This window comes from Microchirus variegatus, assembly GCF_963457635.1.
Source record: "Microchirus variegatus genome assembly, chromosome: 23".
In the NCBI taxonomy this organism is placed as follows: Eukaryota; Metazoa; Chordata; class Actinopteri; order Pleuronectiformes; family Soleidae; genus Microchirus; species Microchirus variegatus.
In genome coordinates, this window is record NC_139824.1 from 17394861 (window position 1) to 17414573 (window position 19713).

Here is a 19713-nt window from a genome sequence, read left to right on the forward strand (position 1 = left end):
TGTGTTTCGGACTGTGGGATAAAGTCGCCGGAGTACTCACATACACACACACACACGAAAGAAAACATGCTAACTTCACTCGTAAATAACTGCGGCTAAATCCGCCGACGTTCGCTTCTCCGCGGTGAAACCAGCCGACGCTAAAATTGTAGCGCCCCTGTATTCTAGCGCTTACGGTAGATGCACCAAAACAGCTCAGATTTGAGCGCACACGTGGGGTTAGAGACATCCGTTTTTCAAAATAAAACGTTCAAAAACGATTTAAGCGCACACCCGGGGTTAGCGATATCCTGTTTTCAAAATAAAACGTCCAAAACGATTTTGAGTGCACACGCGAGGTTGGCGATATCCGGTTTTCGAAATAAAACGATTTGAGCGAACACGCGGAGTTAGCGATATCCTGTTTTCAAAATAAAACGATTTGAGCGCACACGCGAGGTTAGCGATATCCTGTTTTCAAAATAAAACGTCTAAAACGATTTGAGCGCACACGCGGGGTTAGCGACATCCGGTTTTCGAAATAAAACATTAAAAAACGATTTTGAGCACACACGCGGAGTTAGCGACATCCCGTTTTCAAAATAAAATGTCCAAAACGATTTAATAGCACACGCGAGGTTAGCGACATCCTGTTTTCAAAATAAAACGCTTTCTAGATAGATAGATAGATAGATAGATAGATAGATAGATAGATAGATAGATAGATAGATAGATAGATAGATAGATAGATAGATAGATAGATAGATAGATAGATAGATAGATAGATAGATAGATAGATAGATAGATAGATAGATAGATAGATAGATAGATAGATAGATAGATAGATGAAATGGACAAAACACACACAAAAAATATTTGAAAAGCAGGAATCAGTTGCCAAAGTATTGCATTTATTCCACTTCTGTTTCAGCTTGGCTTGTATACAAAGCTGTGAAGCGTCAGTGTGTAAAAGACTGATATAACCTTAGTATGTAATCACAAATGTGCACAATAATTCAACAAAAAATACAAAATGACTACAATAGCAAATTAGGTGCATTAAAAATGATATAAGATATAGTGGATAATATCCCCTCACACTGTACAACCTGCACTGCTTCAAAAACAAGCACCACAGCTTTGAGACCCTGTTTTAATCAGTTTAACTGTGCAATATGTGTGATATGTCATTGTATTGTATTGTTATTCCTGCTATTTTGACATTTCCTAGTGCTTACTGTATGTTGTAATGGATTGTCTTTCCATTCGTTTTCTCCTCGTCCTCACAAACAGGTGTAAGAGCATATTGGAAATGAGGCGATCAGTCCGTTATGCCCCAAAAGTACAAATTCTCTTTATTGCATCCCGGACATTCTTTTCTCTTCTTCTTTGTATTTGATGTTTTTGCTTATTTTCCTCTTCTTAAGTTGGCTTCATCTGCATCAGAGACAGAGAGGAAAAAAAAAAACAGACAAACATTATTATTTGTGCATTTCCTACTGTGACCTGTGAGGCCTATAAAACACTATTTTTAAGTGTCAGTGTCTTACTAGCGTAGTCCTCTGGGGTCATGGGTTGAGAGATGACCTTTGTCAAAGCCTCCAGCCACTCCCTCTGCTCCTGCTCCTGCTCACACAGAAACACAAACTGTCTGCCTGGCGTCTGCAGGCTGATGCCACAGTGACCACAGTGACGCCGGCCGCCCCTCGAGCTCTTGCCGCCGCCGCCGCCGCCGCTCTCTGACGCCGAGTAACCGTGGCTCTCTGTGCCGATGAAGACGGCGCCCAGCTCTGTAGCATCCTGCAGCGCAGACGTAGTGAGACACACGCGGGTCGAAACCATTTATTAGAACAGTCTTTGCATATCATGATTAAAACTAAATCTAAATAAATATATATATATCTAACATAGTGCAGTTTGTGTCATTGACATTTATATATACAAAGGTGAAAGTAATAAATCACATTTACTCACTTTTTTTTGTGTACTTCAGTAACTGTAACTGTAGTATATGTTACTGTGTAAAAACTATTACACTAAATTATTATTATCAATCATTGTATAATATTTTATCAATAAATAAATAAATAAAAACCTGAGGAAAAAAGAGAGTTGAGAAATAATCTGAGAAATAATAAAGTTATGTCTCCTTGAATGTTTATATTGTTTGAAAAAACTTTTTTACATATTTTAAATGTATATTTAAGTGTGTGTGTGCGTGTGTGTACGTGTGTGTGTGTGTGTTTCATTACGTTAAAAACACTTTTATCAGATTAGAATCATACTCTTTAAGGCGATTAAAGGAGACATCTTTGATTTTTTGAATGTTTTGGAATCATTGTTACATGATTTCATAATATATACACATATATACATACACATATATACATATATATATACACATATACACATATATATACACATATACACATATATATACACATATACACATATATATATACATATATACATATATACATATATATATACACATATACATACACATATATACATATATATATATATATACACATATATATATATATACACATATATATATACACATATATATATATACACATATATACATATGTATACACATATATACATACACATATATATATATACATATATATATTATATCATTATTATTATTATTATTGTTATATATTATATTATAATATCATATATTCTGTTTTTTTGTATATTTACCAGTGGAGTTTTGAAATATAGGAGCTTTCTCTCCATGGAGCACAGCGTGAACCATCTTTTCTTGAACGGCTCTCGTTGCTGAAAAACGCAAAAGTGAGGACAGGAAATGAGTGAGTTTGTTATTAGATATAATAAAAAAATAAAAATAATAAAAATAAGATAGCTGACAACAGACCGTTGGGCCAGTTTTCTCCATGTATCCCTCCTTCAGACAGTGTCTGGTTAACTGAGGTATTAACTGTGAGATGAAATAATGTTTTAGTCAACGAAACAATTGATCGGTCTATTTAAAGTTCACCTTAAAAAACAATTGTCTCACGTCATTGTCTCGCAGAGTGGGATGTTTCCTCTGGAGATAAGCCAAGCGCGTCGCCCGTAGAGCATTGAACAGGGAGACAATGACCTGTGGAGTCAGGCATCAGATAAAAGACTGACTTTATACAGAAAAAAACACACACAACCCAAGTGCATTGTCTGTGCAGTTTGGGCGTGGGTATAAAACAAAAACATATCTTTTTATGAGCTCACCTTCCCATTCTCGTGGTAAACAAACAGATTCCTCATGCGCTTGTCGTGCAGGTAGGTGATCTGCAGGCCGTGAGCGTGACCCACCTTCTCTGGCTCGAAAACTGCGTTCAGGTCATTGATGCTGATCACGGCTTTGGGAACTTTGGACTAGAACAACGATAGAGTTAAAGCAGAAATATCAATTTGGATGGATGGATAGTCTCAAAAACAAAAAATATCTCTGAATGACTTGAAATTAACCATCATAATAGTCGGTATCGCCCTGATCAAAGATCCGTTGAAAATATTCGTATATCTCTTAAGGAATAATTTTAAGGAATTTTTGAAAATCAGGAAATTACCCCTTTGCTCTGATGCACTTTGACAGTGAGCTGACTTTCTTCTCAAAAACAAAAAGTATCTCGGAATGACTTGAAATTTACCATCATAATAGTTGGTATCGCCCTGAACAAGGGTCCGTGGAAAATATTTGCATATCTCTTAAGGAATAATTTTAATGAATTTCTGAAAATCAGGAAATGATCCATTTGCCCTGATACACTTTGAGCTGACTTTAAAAAAAAAAAAAAAAAGTATCTCGGAATGACTTGAAATTTACCATCATAATAATCGACATCGCCCTGAAGAAGGATCCGTTGAAAATATTTGCATATCCCTTAAGGAATAATTTTAATGATTTTTTGAAAATCAGAAAATGATACATTTGCCCTGATACACTTTGACAGTGAGCTGACTTTCTTCAAAAAAACAAAAAGTATCTCGGAATTACTCGAAATTTACCATCATAATAGTCGGTATCGCCCTGAACAAGGATGCGTTGAAAATATTTGCATATCTCTTAATGAATAATTTTAATTAATTTTTGAAAATCAGGAAATGATCCATTTTCCCTGATACACTTTGACAGTGAGCTGACTTTAGTCTCAAAAACAAAAAGTATCTCGGAATTACTCGAAATTTACCATGGTAATAGTCGGCATCGCCCTGAACAAGGATGCGTTGAAAATATTTGCATATCTCTTAATGAATCATTTTAATTAATTTTTGAAAATCAGGAAATGATCCATTTGCCCTGATGCACTTGACAGTGAGCTGAGTTTAGTCTCAAAAACAAAAAGTATCTTGGAATGACTTGAAATTCAGCATCGTAATAGTCGGAATCGCCCTGAACAAGGATCTGTTGAAAATATTTGCATATCCCTTAAGGAATAATTTTAATGAATTTTTGAAAATCAGGAAATGATCCATTTGCCCTGATGCATTTTGACAGCTGAGTTTAGTCTCAAAAACAAAAAGTATCTCGGAATGACTTGAAATTTTACACATTAATAGTAATAGTGTGTTAAGTGAACCCGTGCTTAACATCTATAGAAAAACTATATACAAAATTTGACAGAGTCAGACGACAGCACTCACGTCGCCCTTAATGAAGTATCTGAGGGTGAAGTCTTTCCGAGATAACAGGAAGCTCCTCTTCAGAAACTGCTTGTTGTCTTTTCCCTTCTTCCATAGTGTTGCCTCAAACAGCTCTGGATCAGACACATCAGTGTAAATCAGTTTAGAAGAAAACATTACGGGAATTCAGAATACTTTTTTATATAATGACAGACTTGAATACCTGAGCTATAAACTTGCTGATAGTAGTTATTTTCCCCGGTGAATTCCCGTCTTTCGTACTTTGCACGAATCCACTGATCCTTCAGGACACTGAGCACAGAGTGAAACATTCATGAATGAATATAATTCATACTGTGTGTATATAGAGTGAGTTCCACCTCAGTGCAAAAACAATCTCAGCCTGTTCCCCTTTCCGTTTACATAAATTGCACAAACAGGAGAAGTCCATTCACATTCACGGCACACGAGTATTTGCAGAGTCTTCACTTTTCTCTCACTCACATGCAGTCGTTCTGCTGCGGCCGGTAGAAAAAGACGGGGACGCACTTCTGGTAAACGGCCTCTGCTGCACAGTTTCCTCTCTCCTGCATGAACTGAAACCAGAGATTTAAAAAAAAAAAAAGGTTATGAGTCAATGAACGTTCAGGCAGGGGCGCAGCATGAGAACAGGCAAGGCAGGCAACTGCCTGGGGCTGATAGGGGGCCCCCCCGACACTCGGAGCCTGAGGGCTGTTTTTTACTGAAATGTGCAGTGAGCAGCCGCCTCCCCGTCCCCCTTAAACAACAATGACGTCTCAGTAGTAAACCCCCCCTAAAGGGGCCCCACCTCACTTTAACCCGTGTGAAGTTATCGTTGTGCAAGTTGGAAAATGAAGAGGATTATTTACAGTGTAATGCAAATCTTTTTTACTCAGTTTATATATGTTTTTTCAGTTATTTACAGTATTTTATTGTTCTATATATTTATATTGTTTTATAATGTGGGTTCTTTACAGTTTTTACTAAGTTTATATAGTTTTTTAAAAGCTATTTAGAGTCTTTTATTGTTCTATATATTTTTATTGTTTTATAATGTGGGTTCTTGACAGTGTAATGTATTTTTTTTACTAAGTTTATATAGTTTTTTAAAAGCTATTTACAGTATTTTATTGTTCTTTACATTTATATTTTTTTCACATACTTTTTAATTACAAGGTTTTTCCACGTTATTTCATTCATTTTGAAAAATATAATATTTTGAACTCATACATTTTTATAACATAATGGTGATGAACACTGGTTGGAAGGAAGGGCCCCCCTGGGAATTTTTGCTTAGGGCCCCTACAGACTCTAGAATCGCCTCTGCGTTCAGGGTTATGAGATGAGGTGAAAATAGAGACGAGGTCAGCATTCAGAGCACTGACACTGTTTTATTTTATTTATATCTATTTAGTGTGTGAAGAGTAGTAGTTATTGCATTTTTCTAATGGAAGAAAACTACTTTCAAATAACCAAAATAGTCCAACCTGTACCTCTACGAGTGAATCTTCCCAGTGATCTAAACGTATAGATTTGACTCTGCTGACGTCGGGCAGGTTGCGATGCATCCCCGAGCAGTTGAGGCAAACAAAGACGCCGAGCGTGTACGAGGCCCAGTCGGGCTCTGCGAGCAGAAAAACACACACACAATCACAATATTTACTCTGTACAAGAAGGAACCAAAACACAATGTAAACTCTGCGGTTCAGTTGGAAAAAAAACAGTAAAAGAGGAAACAACCGTTTGTTTATCCGAGTAAATGCAGACGTCGTTATGTTTAACGGAACATTAGAAGCTGCAGACGACGTGTTTTTCTTTTAATAACTGTTTTTCAAACATATTCTTTCAACACAGACGACATTTTACTCATCTTAAGTTCTGATATTGACACTGTGTTCTAAATTATAGGAGGAACATTGAGGTCACACCGCTTCCCCTTAATGGAGTTCATGAAAAAACATGGTTTGGTGATAAAAATATTGTTTTGGACACAACAACATGTGACTCTGAGGCTCCTGTTTACACATAAATAACAAGAGAAATACAGGAATGTGTATTATAACACGCAGAGACTGTTACTCACCAGGAACTCCACAGTCAGCACATGAGTTGTTACCGGGCCGTCGAACCAACTCGAGCAAGATTTTGTTATTCCTTTCCAGACTGGCCATGAGTGAAAGCGGGTTTTCCTTCACGTTTACAAACGAGTCCCACCAAAACGTCCACGGTGCGATAACGTCTTCATGTTGATCCCGAGTGAACGATGCGAGGCTCTTCTGCTCTTCGGCAGGTGGGAAACGTGATTGGGGCCGACTGACCAGTGGCAACAGCATTTCCTCCTAAAAGCACAGCATCACTGCAGGTTATTGTTCTCGCGCACAAACGCTGAGGTCCACAAATAACACAGAAAGGAAGTGAAACGGACGTCACCGTGTGCGTGAGAGACTAGTATGGGTGCTGATTTAACCCATATCTCTTCTCCACAGTACATGTGTATATATTAGAGCTGAAGCGATTAATCCATGATTCGATTATTAATCGATTACTACATTAATCGCCAACTATTTTGATCATCGATAATCGCTTTGAAGCTTTTTTCATGATTAAAACAAGATTTCTGATTGTTTCAGCTTCTTAAATGTGAATATTTTCTTGGTTTCTTTGCTCCACGTAACAAATAAATCATTAAAACTGAATCATTTTGGTTTGTGGACAAAACAAGACATTGGAGAACATCATCATTTCCAGCTTTGACAAACACTGATCAACGTTTTTTAACATTTTCTGACATTTTATGGACTGAACGATTCATCGATTAATCGAGATAATAATTGACAGCTCTAGTATATATCATCTGATGATACACATCATTTGTTCATAATTAGTAAGTTTTTCTATCCATTTTGTTTGGGCTACATTTAGATAAAGGTGATTTTTAGAAGATAATTGGCATCCGTTATATAAACATTACACATGGGATGTACAAATTGTTTCTAAAATTACAAAAAAAAAAAGAATAAATCCAAAATCACAAAATCAAAACATAGCTATTGAAAACTGTAACATGGCTGAATAAAATTATTTATTTTGGAAACCTGTCCCTGGAATTTGTGAATTATATATTTTAATTATTATTATTGGACATACAATAATGTCGTATACTATATATATTATAATTATATAATAATAAAAAGAGTTTAAAGAACACTTAATTTAATAATTTAAATGTCCTACACATATGCTGTGCTCATAGATAAACACTAGATGGCAGTGTGCTTCTTTTACGTCGGCAAAACCCACCCCCGGAACCAATCGAAGTGGCGTTGTTGTGCCACATCGGTCTATTGAAAAGCGCCGGACATCAACCGGAGGGCAATGTTAAATCGGCACAATGTTGTTATTGTTGTTGTAGCGCAAACTATCGAGTATTTTCTGTAAAGATTATGTGGGTCGCCAGGCGGTTTTTGTCATCGGTCACTCAGAGAAGTAAGTTTTTCCCTCAGTGAAACGTTTTTTTTAATATGTTTGCATAATATATTTCCATGCAGGGACAGAGAGCGCGAAGCTAAGCTAAGTTTTAAGACGCTTCAGCTTCGTAAATCAGAATGGTTCTTTCTCTCTATATTAGAAAGAAATAATTAAAACTTAATCATTTTAGTTCTTGGACAAAAACGGGACATTTGAGAACATCATAGTTTCCTGTTTTGTGATACTTAATACTCGATTAATCGACTAATTGTGCCATTCGTGTGTTATTGTGCTTATTTTAACCTTGTATATAACTTCAGTAAATACAATTGTTATACAAGTAAGCAAAAAAAGCCACATTATTTGATAATAAAAAAGATTATATATATTTTGATTATATACACATCATACACTTACTATTTGTTTAATGCTTATTTATTTATTTAATAATTTACTCCACACTATGCAATACTTATATACTGTGCACTACTTATATTGTATATACAGATTTCTATCCTGCTTAAATTACATTCCAAACTGTGCAATATCTATATTTTTAAATGGTACCCTGCTAAAATCACTTTCATACTGTGTAAATGTTTATATTTCTATTTTTATATACTGCAACATTACATTTCACTCTGTGATATTTATATTCTATATGCTGCTAAAATCATATCTCACACTGTGATATTTATATTTCTATATTTCATATACTGTTAAAAAAAAAAAAAAAAAATACATTTCATACTGTGGAAATAGTCTTATTTATTATTTTTTATACCCTGCTATGGGTCACGTCTCATAGAAATGCACTTTTTATATTTAAACCCTGCTACAGACCTGCTATTTCATACTGTGCAATAAGAATTTGATGGCTGTATATCCTTTTAATGTAGTACGCTGCAACTGAAAACCCACCTCACGTTAACTAGGGTCACTTTTTCTTTTTAATGTCCTTGACCCATACTCTGGTGGTTGTTGTTGTTGTTGTTGTTATTGTTCTTCGTTGTTAGCTGTATGCACTTTCAAGGTGAAGTCAAGTAAATCTCGTTGTACAACTTGTATAATGACAATAAAGGCATTCTATTCTATTCTATTCTATTCTACTAGCCACTTCTTCAAGCTGTAGCCCAGTCCTACAAATGTCTTATCCGGTTCCCAGACTTCATAAAATTGACATATAATTGAAAATGAAAATGCTCCTTTACCTCTCCTTCAGGTCAGTCTAGTCTGTTCCTTCGCCCTAAGCATGGCTCCCTCCCTGAGCTGGAGCTGCGATACCTCCAGTGCACGTGCTGCTGGAGAAGCCGGGTTCCCATAGCTGGCTTCGAGACCCTGAACACCACCCTGTCCGCGGCGTCTGAGCCCTGCAAGGAAGACGTGGACCGGCCCCTGGACGCCTGCTACACCTCCGAGCAACGAGACGCCATCCTCCAGCGGCTCAACAACGACTCCATGTCGGACCTGGCCGGCGTCAAGCTCCTCCGAGGCCGAAAGTCGGTCAACATAGTGGAGTACAGGACTAAAAACGGACCCTTTAAAACCCTGGAAAGTGTGGTGAACGTGCCGCTGTTGAAGCACAAAAGTGCCGTCATCGTCTTCAACGCCATCCTTAACCCGGTGAAGAAGGAGAAGAAAGTGAGGATTCAGCTGGCAAAGTTCATCAGGCCAGAGATCGACAGGTCCTGGCTCGAGGTAAACTTCTGCTCCTGTGAACGCAGAATTTTGATGTTTGTTTTCAACCTCAGGTTTATAATTAATAACGTCACCAAAGCTGAATTTAGCTGAACTCCAGCAATATATTTTAACTACATCATTTTTGCTGTTTAACATAAACTTGAGCAAAACAACAAAAGCAGGAAAACTAACTTTTACCACATGTATTTGCTCAGGAGATCAATTCCATAGTGTCAGTAGTTTGTGGGACAAACAAAATAGCCTGGGCTCACGTGGACCGCGGGATGACCGTACTCGATTGGCGACATGTGGAATGTCCTAATTTCTTGAACGGGACATACATGGCCTCTGCTTACTTGCACGACGTGAGTATGTTGGAGACATTTGGGAGGGACTTCCTGTTCAGAATCTAAAAGCAACATCCAAACTTCTCTCCTTGACAACAGGTCTCGGCCGCCGTGTCGGTCCTCCCGTCTGCCGACTTCTACATCATAGAGAAATCTTCTATTACGGTCCAGAACACCTCTCTGTTCCCCGTCATGGCGCACATGAGGACAGTGGAGGCCATGTTGTTCGCTCTGCTGGAGCCAAAATACTCGGAGCCGGCGTCCAACATTCCACCCAGGTGCGAAGACGTGTACACAACACATCAACTTTTGTTTTTAAAGTCAATTAAAAAAGGTATTTACAGTGGGTTTTCCCTCTCTCTCCCTCTTCCTTTGCAGAGTTTTGAACATGATGCGGACAGCCGTGGGCCGTCACTTTGGACTCATGGTGGGCGAGTCTCGGACCAGCGGCGCGCAGACCGTGCGGCACCTGATGACGGAGTCGGTGACGCAGAAGCTGCCCAGGATCAACTTCCCCGAGGAGCTGCTGGTCAGGTACAGGAACTATTTCCAGATGGGGAGCAAAAGAGGAGGAGAGGAACTCTGCGACGCGCTGCTGCAGGCCGTAGCGTTTTACGAGCTGCTCGGCGAATCGTCGAGTTAGCGGCCGCCGGGGCCGATGCACCGTACCCTCTCAAAGAGTATTTCTATGGTTACATGAAACTAATGCTGTGTTTTTCCAGGACGTGGGGCAGGACTGTATTATTTCTGCTTTTAATCTTAGTTTGGACATTTGCACAAACGTATAGTGCCGAGTGATTGGTTTGTTGGACTGTATACAATAACTTTTAACAATAAAAAAAATATATAAGAAAACATAATGTTATTTTTATAGCGTTCGCACCGTCCGTCCTGAAATGAATACCTTCCTGTGCGCGTACGTCCTTCACGTTTTGCAGGATTGTTTAGTGGGTGAATATCTCCACGCGTTTTTTTTCGTTTTGTCCAAAAACCTTTTTTTGAATTTTTCGTGAATTTTTAAGTTTTTTTTTTTGCGGGGAAATGTGAGAAATGTGTAAACGGCACTTCACGAGCTTGTCAACGCGATAACTTGACAAATATTCGACATATTGATGTCAAACTGGCACTGTCCATGCCTCATACAAGTATCTTGAATAAGTTCGAAGATGGGTGACCTTGACCTACTTTTCAAGGTCACAGCTGCACTTGAAACTTGGAAAATAGCCAAAAACCGGCACTTTTCACCCTCGTCAACGCGATAACTTGACAAATATTTATTGTATTGCTGCCAAGCTGGCACTGTGGATGCCTCTTACAAGTATCTTGAATAAGTTCGAAGATGGGTGACCTTGACCTACTTTTCAAGGTCAAAGCTGCACTTGAAACTTGATAAATAGCCAAAAACCGGCACTTTTCAACCTTGTCAACGCGATAACTTGACAAATATTTATTGTATTGCTGCCAAACTGGCACTGTGGATGCCTCTTACAAGTATCTTGAACAAGTTTGAAGATCGGTGACCTCGACCTATTTCCAAGGTCACCGCTGCACACCACATGTCCAAAGTGGCCTTCATTGCCTATGCAAATTTTGCTTTAAAATTGGCATAAAAATGTGGGCGCATGGACTAGTAGTCGTTGACTATCACCCCTCTAGTTCTTGATGTGACCCCGCCTATCGCCCTATGTCAGCTGAGATTGGCACAGCTCACCCCCGCGACCCTCGTGTGGACGATAAAGCGATAAAAGATGGATGGACTGAAGCTAATTTACAAAAATATTATATTTTATTTACTCTTTGTGGTCACAGTAGGACATAAATAAAACAGGATTTCAGATCTCATTCTCAAATTTTTAGACACATTATTCAGTCAAACGGAACAAATGCACAGTAAAAAAAAAAAACTTTCCCATTTTCATCTGTGAGAGAACTCCTCTGCCAGGAGCTGAATGGTTGACTTTGACAGGCCAACATTTAAGCTCTTCAGGTAGTTCAGACACCTGTGATGGGGGACAAACTTTCATTTGGATATGTTATATGACAGGAAATGGTCCCACTGAGGTAAAATGATTGACAGTGAAGTCTTGGGTCTGATAACATAAACCTAAAGGAGGCACCATCGTCTTCCACTCTCACTGTAGACCTCCTTAAAGGTCTGGTGTGTAAAAATGACTGAGGTTTGTCTATTCAGGCTGCTCTAAAGTCTCAATAATGCAAGACTCTTGCCTGAAGTACATATATTACAATCCAATTCTTTGGCCGCTGACTCAAAGGACTAATGTAAAGTCAGTGTGATGATGCCTGGCTCACCTGAGTGGCTCCTCTCTCTGTTGCTGAGCTCTCCGAGTGCGACAGATGAAGCGTAGAGCGGGCAGGTAGTCGACGCAGACGGCTCGTCTGTTCCCCAGCAGGCTGAACGATTTACTGCCGAGCACCTTCCTACTCAGCTCGGATCTCCTCTGGGACGCGCTAAAAAAAGGAGAGGAGCTTTGTTTACTTAGTCATTCGGTCCAGAAAAAGCATGTACACAATACAGTAGGTTTATTAAAATAAAGCATCCAAATGACTCCTGTTTTGAAGCCTTCAGCGTCATGTTAGGCTTTTGCAACTAGAAGTTTGCAGACGTCACCTGCAACCAGGCAACGATTGGACGATACTAGCTGTCGTTCACATTGGTGTCCACTCTTTTTTGTCCTCTAAATGGTAACCTAATTTACAAAATTGACATCATCTACCACTGAGGAAGACCTAAGACTAACAATAGAGACTATTAATTCTACTAACTGGTGTTATAAATCAAGTAAGATGCGTCACCCATGATATTCACACCATATCATATTCAAAATGAGTTGTTTTTGCCACCCCCTTGTGGTTATTCAGTATATTGTCCTCATCTGGCAAAATGGATATGACTATTTGCACTTTAAATATGGTCTACACTTTAAAAAAAGGTACTATTAAACGTGAACAGGTCATAAAACCAATATCAGTCTTGTTACAAACTGAAATGTCAATGGAAACTCTCTCACCTTGGTTCACATGGAGGTTGAAACCTAAATCTGAGGCTCTGTCTCTCAGAGGAGGGAGAAGGAGGAGGAGGAGGAGGATTGAACGCCAGTCTCTCCAGCAGCTTCGTCCACGTCTCGTCCTCCACGTCTCGTCTGTGTTTCCGGGCTTCGCTCCACGCCTGCGACGTTCGCCGCCAGCATCTGTGGAACCCCAAGGCCTCAGCAGCAGCCTTCATGTCCAACAGTCTTTCCTGTCTCCAGGTGTTGTCTTTCTCCACCTCCTCCTCCTCCTCATTCATCTCATCCAACAGTCCGTCCACCATCTTGGCTCCTGTCCAGACAGACGCCTCGGGTGTGCGTGAGCCTGCCGCAGCGGTCGCTGCTACGTCCAGGTACGACATGAGGTCAAAGAAGTCGCTCACGGCGACCAAGCAGTCACTTTCCGCTCCGAACGATATCTGTTGGCTCTTATCTCTTAATCTGTGGATTCCTGAGCGACTCCAGTTCAGTAATAACGAGGTCCTTTGGCAGCTGTGAGTCACAGTAGATAAAGTAAACGATGCGGAGTCGCACACTTTGGTGATGCGCTTCCTTCGACTGAGTCTGCCGATGTTCTTCGCAGACGTCGCCGATGTCTTTAAAGTGACGACACGATCGGCGTCTGAAGGTGTCGCCGCGTCCAGGTCCTGGACCGAGGCAGCTTCGGATATGAGGAGTTCTATGTTGTTGTAGAGAAGAGGTTCACCTCCTCTCCAGCTCTGAGTCAACGGTCTCAGCAGTTTCTTCATGTTTGTTTCAGACCAGTGCTGACACTGAAGAATTAAAAAAAGACATATTATAGTGACATTTTTCTTTGGAGAAAAGTGTAAAAGCTTATATAGACGTGCGCATACTTGCCTTAAGAAGGCTGAGCAGTTGTTTTTGAGTCGCAGTTTGGAGACCGAGCATGCTGGCAGTGCAGCTCGAGTCACTCTGAGGAAGATCTGCATCTAAATGATCTCCAAAAAGAACGATAATTACACTTTGAACAACACTTAAAGACACATTCCCATGCAGTTCTGTCTTAGTAACGAAATCAATGTATATAAAAGGGTTCCATTAACCTCTTCTTCCCTGGAGTCCCTGCTCGAAAATGACATGCCCAAACTAAATAGAGTAAATCTCTGCAGTTACAAGCTCCATGTGAATTATCTTGGTATCAAAATAAAGATAACACTTGTGAGATTCCACCAGAGGTGTAAGTTTCACTGTAGATGTCACTGTGTCCGAGTAAATGCACATGGAACACAGCATAAATCAAGGATTATTTTACTCTCGCCTAAAAGAATATTGCATTTTAAAGCAAATATCACCTTTAAAATATGCAGTAGGAGCTTAAAAACACATGGAGGTCATGCAACAACATGTGGACATGAGCTGTGCAAAGTCTGATGCTGCTGAAGTGAAGCAGAGTGAAATGACAGAGGTTTTAGTGAAGAGATGTCTGGGCGTTCTCACTTTTGGCACAGCTTGGCATCATCTGTGCCATTTGAGATTTCTTAGGTACCAAATCATTAAAACCCATTTAATTTTATTAACATGTCACTACTGGTCTAAAAAGAACTTGTTTTGAAAAAAAATAAAAAATATGATAACTCGCTGTAAATCGATGCTCCCTGTGCGGTGTGTTGTTTACATAATCACACTCCGGTGCCACTTTTCAATGTGTGCACTATAACGTTTTTTTCCCGCTCCTGCTGGTTTAATCTGTCGGTGTTTTAACTGTGTTTCGTGAACATAAGAATGCTTTATATGAGCTTTTAGTTGAGTTTCGGTACCGGGGTCAACCGTTAAGAAGAGGTTAAGTAATTGGCTACTAAAAAAGGTTCCTCTTTGCTTCTCTCTGGACCTCATTTTTGGTTTGTGGACAAAAGAAGACAACATTTTCCACAATTTGATACCTAATCTACTACTTGAGAATATAACTGCAAGATGATATCAGTAACGACAGTCATTTTCCAAACCATACGTATCTGGAGTGACTTACTCAGTCGTCCTCCTCCTCCGCTGTGCACCCAGAGCTGCAGCTGCAGCAGGCAGCGCCTCACGTCTCCACAGGTTTGTCTCAGGAGGCTTCGAACGTCGCCCGAGTCCAGCTGCACATTCTCAGCCAGACACAGCAGCCGCAGGTAGGTGCAGACGTTCACCTGGAGAGTATATTTACACTAAACTCTGTCAAAAAACGACGATTTTCTGTACAAGAACGTAGAGATGGAGAGATTTGACTTACCGCTCGTGGTGCCGTGAAGACGATTTCCTCCACGCTGCAGCTAAATCTCTCTCTGAACAACGGATCTAATGAGATGACATTTATTATTATTTTTTCCCCGTCACTGCTCGTCTTTAGATCAGTTTTCGTCAAAGTTAACAGTGAGTGATTTTTTTACCGTTGGTGGTGAGAACGACGGGTCTTTTCGTCGTTGCCATGAAGGTCTTGACGGCTGCGAGGAAACCGACGTCGTCGTCAAATATGACGTCGACCTGCGGGAGCAGACGCATGCAAACACATCAGCTTTATTCAGGGGTTATTAGAGGCATTTCAGAGTGGGACTGTTTACCTCTTCAAAGAGAATGAGCGACGTGGCCGACTTTTTGCTCGAGGACGCTGGTCGATCACAGTCGGGCGATGAGCCGTCCAAATCCTTCACATCTGGCTTCTTAAATGGCGACAGTCCACCAGAATGTAACCGATCCGCTCTGGCCTTCATCTTAAAGTAGTCGGCCAGAGTGACTGTGGCTGGTTTAGCTTTTCCTTTACGATTGGAGCGACCGAGACTCTGTGCCGCCCTCTTTTTTGAGCCGACGTGTTTAGGCGCCGCTGGTTTTCCTGTTTTTAAAAAATGAAGCCCAATAAAACCTCTTGAACATTAGCTCAGGGTTCGTACACTTTTGTAGCAATAGTTTTCAATGACTTCATAACCTTTTCATTGACTTTCCAAGACAAGACCGAAAATCGGTGCCATCTCACAGTCTTACATGAATGTCCGTTTGTTTTGACTGCAAATCTTTGTTAAGACTTTCATCAAATAAAAAAACATATGCAGTTTGTTTGCGTTTTGCACGTCCGTGGTCTTTGCGTCTTTCAGTAGCCAAAGTTTAAAGGGCTTTTTTGTTGTTCACGTTTTGGTTCACGCCTGCAGTACACACTTGCAGCCACTGTGTGGCATCGTTTGCATGTGAATTATTGTCCCCTGTAGGCGTCTCCTTTTTATTATCGTCCCCTGTAGGCGCCCCCGGAAGTGTGTTGCCTTGTGTTTTTAGCTTCTCCGTTAGCTTTCGTGTGTTAGCCGGCGAAACCCACACGCCACGACTGAACGATCGTCTCCATACGCCTTATTTGCATTGATGCAGTTAAATCACATCACACTCGTTCAAACTACACTTTCCTGGCATTTTGTCGTTGAATAGAGCTCAATATCCATGTGAGGACTGGAGGGTCGCCCAGTGATCTGCTTGTTTCCGCGTCAATTCAAATTTTAATCGCACATTACATCATTTTATTTATGTTTTAACGCATCCAAAATATTATCCATGCAATATTTCCATGACTTTTCCAAAACTTTACAGGACATTTAGTTTTCCAGGTTTTTCATGACTGTACGAACCCTGTACGCTAACTCACTAACTAACTAGTATTTGTATGATATTGTCATCTCTTACCAGGTAACGTCTCAGATTTAGCGCTGCAGCTGCTGTAGTTGTTGAGGTACGTCGGCTTCAGCAGGTCGTTGCCCGACGTCTCCACTAAGTAGGACTGAGTGGCCTCCTTCAGCTGAGCCAGAACGTGGCGGCCATTGCGTTGTGAGGAGCAGTTCACCTCAAACACCTTTGGAGTGGAAAAAGGGAACACGTTGAGGTTCACAGTATCATTATTATTTATTTAAAGCTCCCATAGAGTGGTCCTGTTGCACATATATGTTAGTTATGGAGGTCTACTTACATACATTAACTTGTTTTTATGCTCAAAAACCTCCTAGTTGCTGTAAACGAGCCAATAGAAATCCTCTTTTCTGACGCTGTTCGCCAGCCGTGATATTTCAGACTCAACTCTCTCACCCAGAAGACAGAGTCAGAGTCAGACAGTGACATATTCAGCACATCCGCTCTCAGAAGCACAGCTCCGCCCTCTGGAACGGTGGATGCACTGCTAGTCATTATCAAAACATTGTTTTAACAGTGTTTAGTAAATAGCTTCGTCACGACTCCACGCCGCCCGTTATTCTTCTTCTGCGGTTCAATGTACGCAACCGGACGTGCCCGGACTAGTGCCCGGAGCAGGAGGATCTGCTGTTCAGGAGAACCGCTGTTTACGTAACCGGACCAGGTTTTTTCAGAGATCTCACTGAGCCCGAGATTACAATAAAACACAGCGTTCTCAGCAGTGGCTGAACTGTTTGTTTAGAACCTTCAGGGCTTCTTAAACAAGGTAATGACGCAGATACACACTAAAAAAACAGCGTTAATTGGAACTTCTGTCTAGTTCCGCTTTAATCCAACCCTTCTAACCTTGAAGCTGAGCTCCTGAGCGCAGGCGTACACAGACGCAGTCTTCCCCACACCTGGAGGTCCCGTTATGAGCATGGTGTTGCACAGCGGTTCGTCTCGGGCGTCCTCTGAACCAGCCTCGCCTCGAAAATCTCCACAGTCCCACGAGTCTGCACAGAGGGACGGTCAGTGCACAGAAATAGATCAATGCGTGACAAATATTTACAAAGTAGAGATATGAGATGATCAGTAATGTGCATACCCATGCTGCTTTCTTCCTTCATTTTACTCCTCTCCTCACAGTCAGCTCTCCGTTTCCATTTCTTCAACCAGCTGAATTTCAGACAAAAAAACATTCAGTGAATTCAAGTCCAACGTGTCAGTGAAAGGATTAGGAGCTAAAAAAATACCTGTGCAGTTTATTAACAGAGCCGTGGTTGCCAATGACGTCACTGGAACACTGAGGACTGTACTTGTCTGTCCAGAGAACATCTTCAAAACTAGCTTCTAGGCAAAAAGAAAGAAAGATTAATTTCTGTTATTATTAAAAGAGCAAAAAGAAAATCCTAGTATTAGTCCTCTGAGGTTTACCTCCGTCTTGGATCATAGATGAGTTGTTCATCAGGCCTGCCACACTTCCTGTCTTCACAGGGAGGGCATCACTTTCCTGGACGCTTGGATGTGATAACTCCGTGAGTCCACATCTCAGACGCTTGGACTCGCTCTCGGAGATTTCATCTCCTCGTTTCCTCTTCTCTTTCAAGCGGCTCAGCGAGGAGCTTGGACGCAGGGAGTTTTCTGTTTTGAATAGAGGAGAGAACACTTTTAATGTGAAATGCATGAATGAATGAACCTTCAATACTGTTTTCTCTCCAAACATTTCCAGAAAATGTGAAACTCCAGTTAAGTACAATGAGAGACACTTCACTATAAGTCACTTAAGGCCTTGGTAATATTGTGACACGTGATTGAACAATAGTAAGACAGATGGGTGACATTTTCACAGTACAGTTTTCGACATATTTCGAGTTGAAAGTCTCACATTCGCATCTTTTAATGGAAAAAAATTATCAACTTTGAGATGTAATAAAAACAAACATTTCCAAGTTCTGGCCAGGAAAAATGTCTGATTTACAGTATGCTAGTCGTCATAGATGTCCTGAACGCAACCTAGTCAATCTAGTTAATCATTTTACGCTTAAAAAGGTACAAATATGGGACTTTTAACTTGAAATTTCTATGACACTGTACAGTAAAAAAGTCTGATATCCAGTGCACTAGTAGACATCAATGTCCTGAACACAACTTTTTCAATATTATTCTTAATTTCTGCTCAACGTCCACTTATTACGTCTCTAAAATATAGCTATGGATGATTTTCATTATTTTTCTAATGCAGAGATCAGCGTTTTATTTTGAAAACCGGACGTCCTCACACATCACCTTGCCGCAGACTTGATCGCAGACTTTTTTTTTTTTACCGTAAAGCCTTTGTAAGGAGGGCGTTAAACATTCCCCGTCAGATAGATTGAAGCTCACCTGTGGATCCAACACGGTGCAGTGTTTCACTAGTTTTCTTCTGCAAAGTGCTGAACACAGTTTGGACCGGAAATGTTGGATTTGTTGTCTGAATTTCGTCCAGACATCTTCGCAGAGATGAAGGTGACAACGGTCTGGTCCCTGGAAACCGAACGATCTCCTCTTTATCAGTTGACAGACCCGCGTTAGAACGGTGAGCCAGCGGTGGTTTGTGCAGCTTCTCTTCGGGCCGATGGAGCTCAACATCGCCGCCGACTTTGCTCTTTCTCCGCCGAGATGCGCGGAGGAAAACGGGTGCGAGTTTAACGTCCTGTATGCAGCGAGACTTCTCCTCCTGGTCCTCTTGAAGCGGTTGAGCGTTTCTTTCGGTAGCAGCGAAGCTAACGGCTAACGGTGTCACTTCGGTGATTTGTGCTTGGTTTGTGTTACGCTTGAGTTTGTTTCGCATGGTTAAAATAAAAAAGATGCTAACTCTCAATCACCAACACCGGAAAAAGTTAAAAGTTAGCGCG

The 19713-nt window shown here is 40.6% G+C and overlaps 2 protein-coding genes across 2 annotated transcripts; one reads left to right on the forward strand and one right to left on the reverse strand.

Annotated features, from left to right (window-relative positions):
- Positions 1 to 1280: 1280 nt before the first annotated feature.
- Positions 1281 to 6846, reverse strand: LOC310943996 (arf-GAP with dual PH domain-containing protein 2-like). Its single transcript, XM_083909692.1, has 11 exons — positions 6719 to 6846; positions 6129 to 6259; positions 5119 to 5210; positions 4838 to 4926; positions 4636 to 4748; positions 3220 to 3366; positions 3011 to 3094; positions 2867 to 2929; positions 2692 to 2769; positions 1530 to 1779; positions 1281 to 1416 (listed from the first exon to the last, which is right to left on the reverse strand). The coding sequence occupies exons 1-11, from the start codon at positions 6804 to 6806 to the stop codon at positions 1388 to 1390; spliced, it is 1164 nt and encodes a 387-aa protein (XP_083765818.1). The 5' UTR covers positions 6807 to 6846; the 3' UTR covers positions 1281 to 1387.
- A 1154-nt stretch (positions 6847 to 8000) lies between these two features.
- On the forward strand, positions 8001 to 10773 carry tefm (transcription elongation factor, mitochondrial; the record flags this gene model as incomplete). The annotated part of the gene is made up of 5 exons (XM_083909413.1): positions 8001 to 8121; positions 9326 to 9801; positions 9999 to 10148; positions 10230 to 10408; positions 10509 to 10773. The coding sequence occupies exons 1-5, from the start codon at positions 8079 to 8081 to the stop codon at positions 10771 to 10773; spliced, it is 1113 nt and encodes a 370-aa protein (XP_083765539.1). The 5' UTR covers positions 8001 to 8078.
- Positions 10774 to 19713: the final 8940 nt, after the last annotated feature.

Excerpts from the sequence above, each read along its gene's own strand:
- LOC310943996 (XM_083909692.1), bottom strand. The coding sequence starts at position 6,806 with ATGGCCAGTCTGGAAAGGAATAACAAAATCTTGCTCGAGTTGGTTCGA. Across the intron at positions 5,211-6,128 it reads GGGAAGATTCACTCGTAGAG|TTCATGCAGGAGAGAGGAAA; the intron begins GTACAGGTTGGA and ends CTCTGGTTTCAG. Across the intron at positions 4,749-4,837 it reads TCAGCAAGTTTATAGCTCAG|AGCTGTTTGAGGCAACACTA; the intron begins GTATTCAAGTCT and ends TGTCTGATCCAG.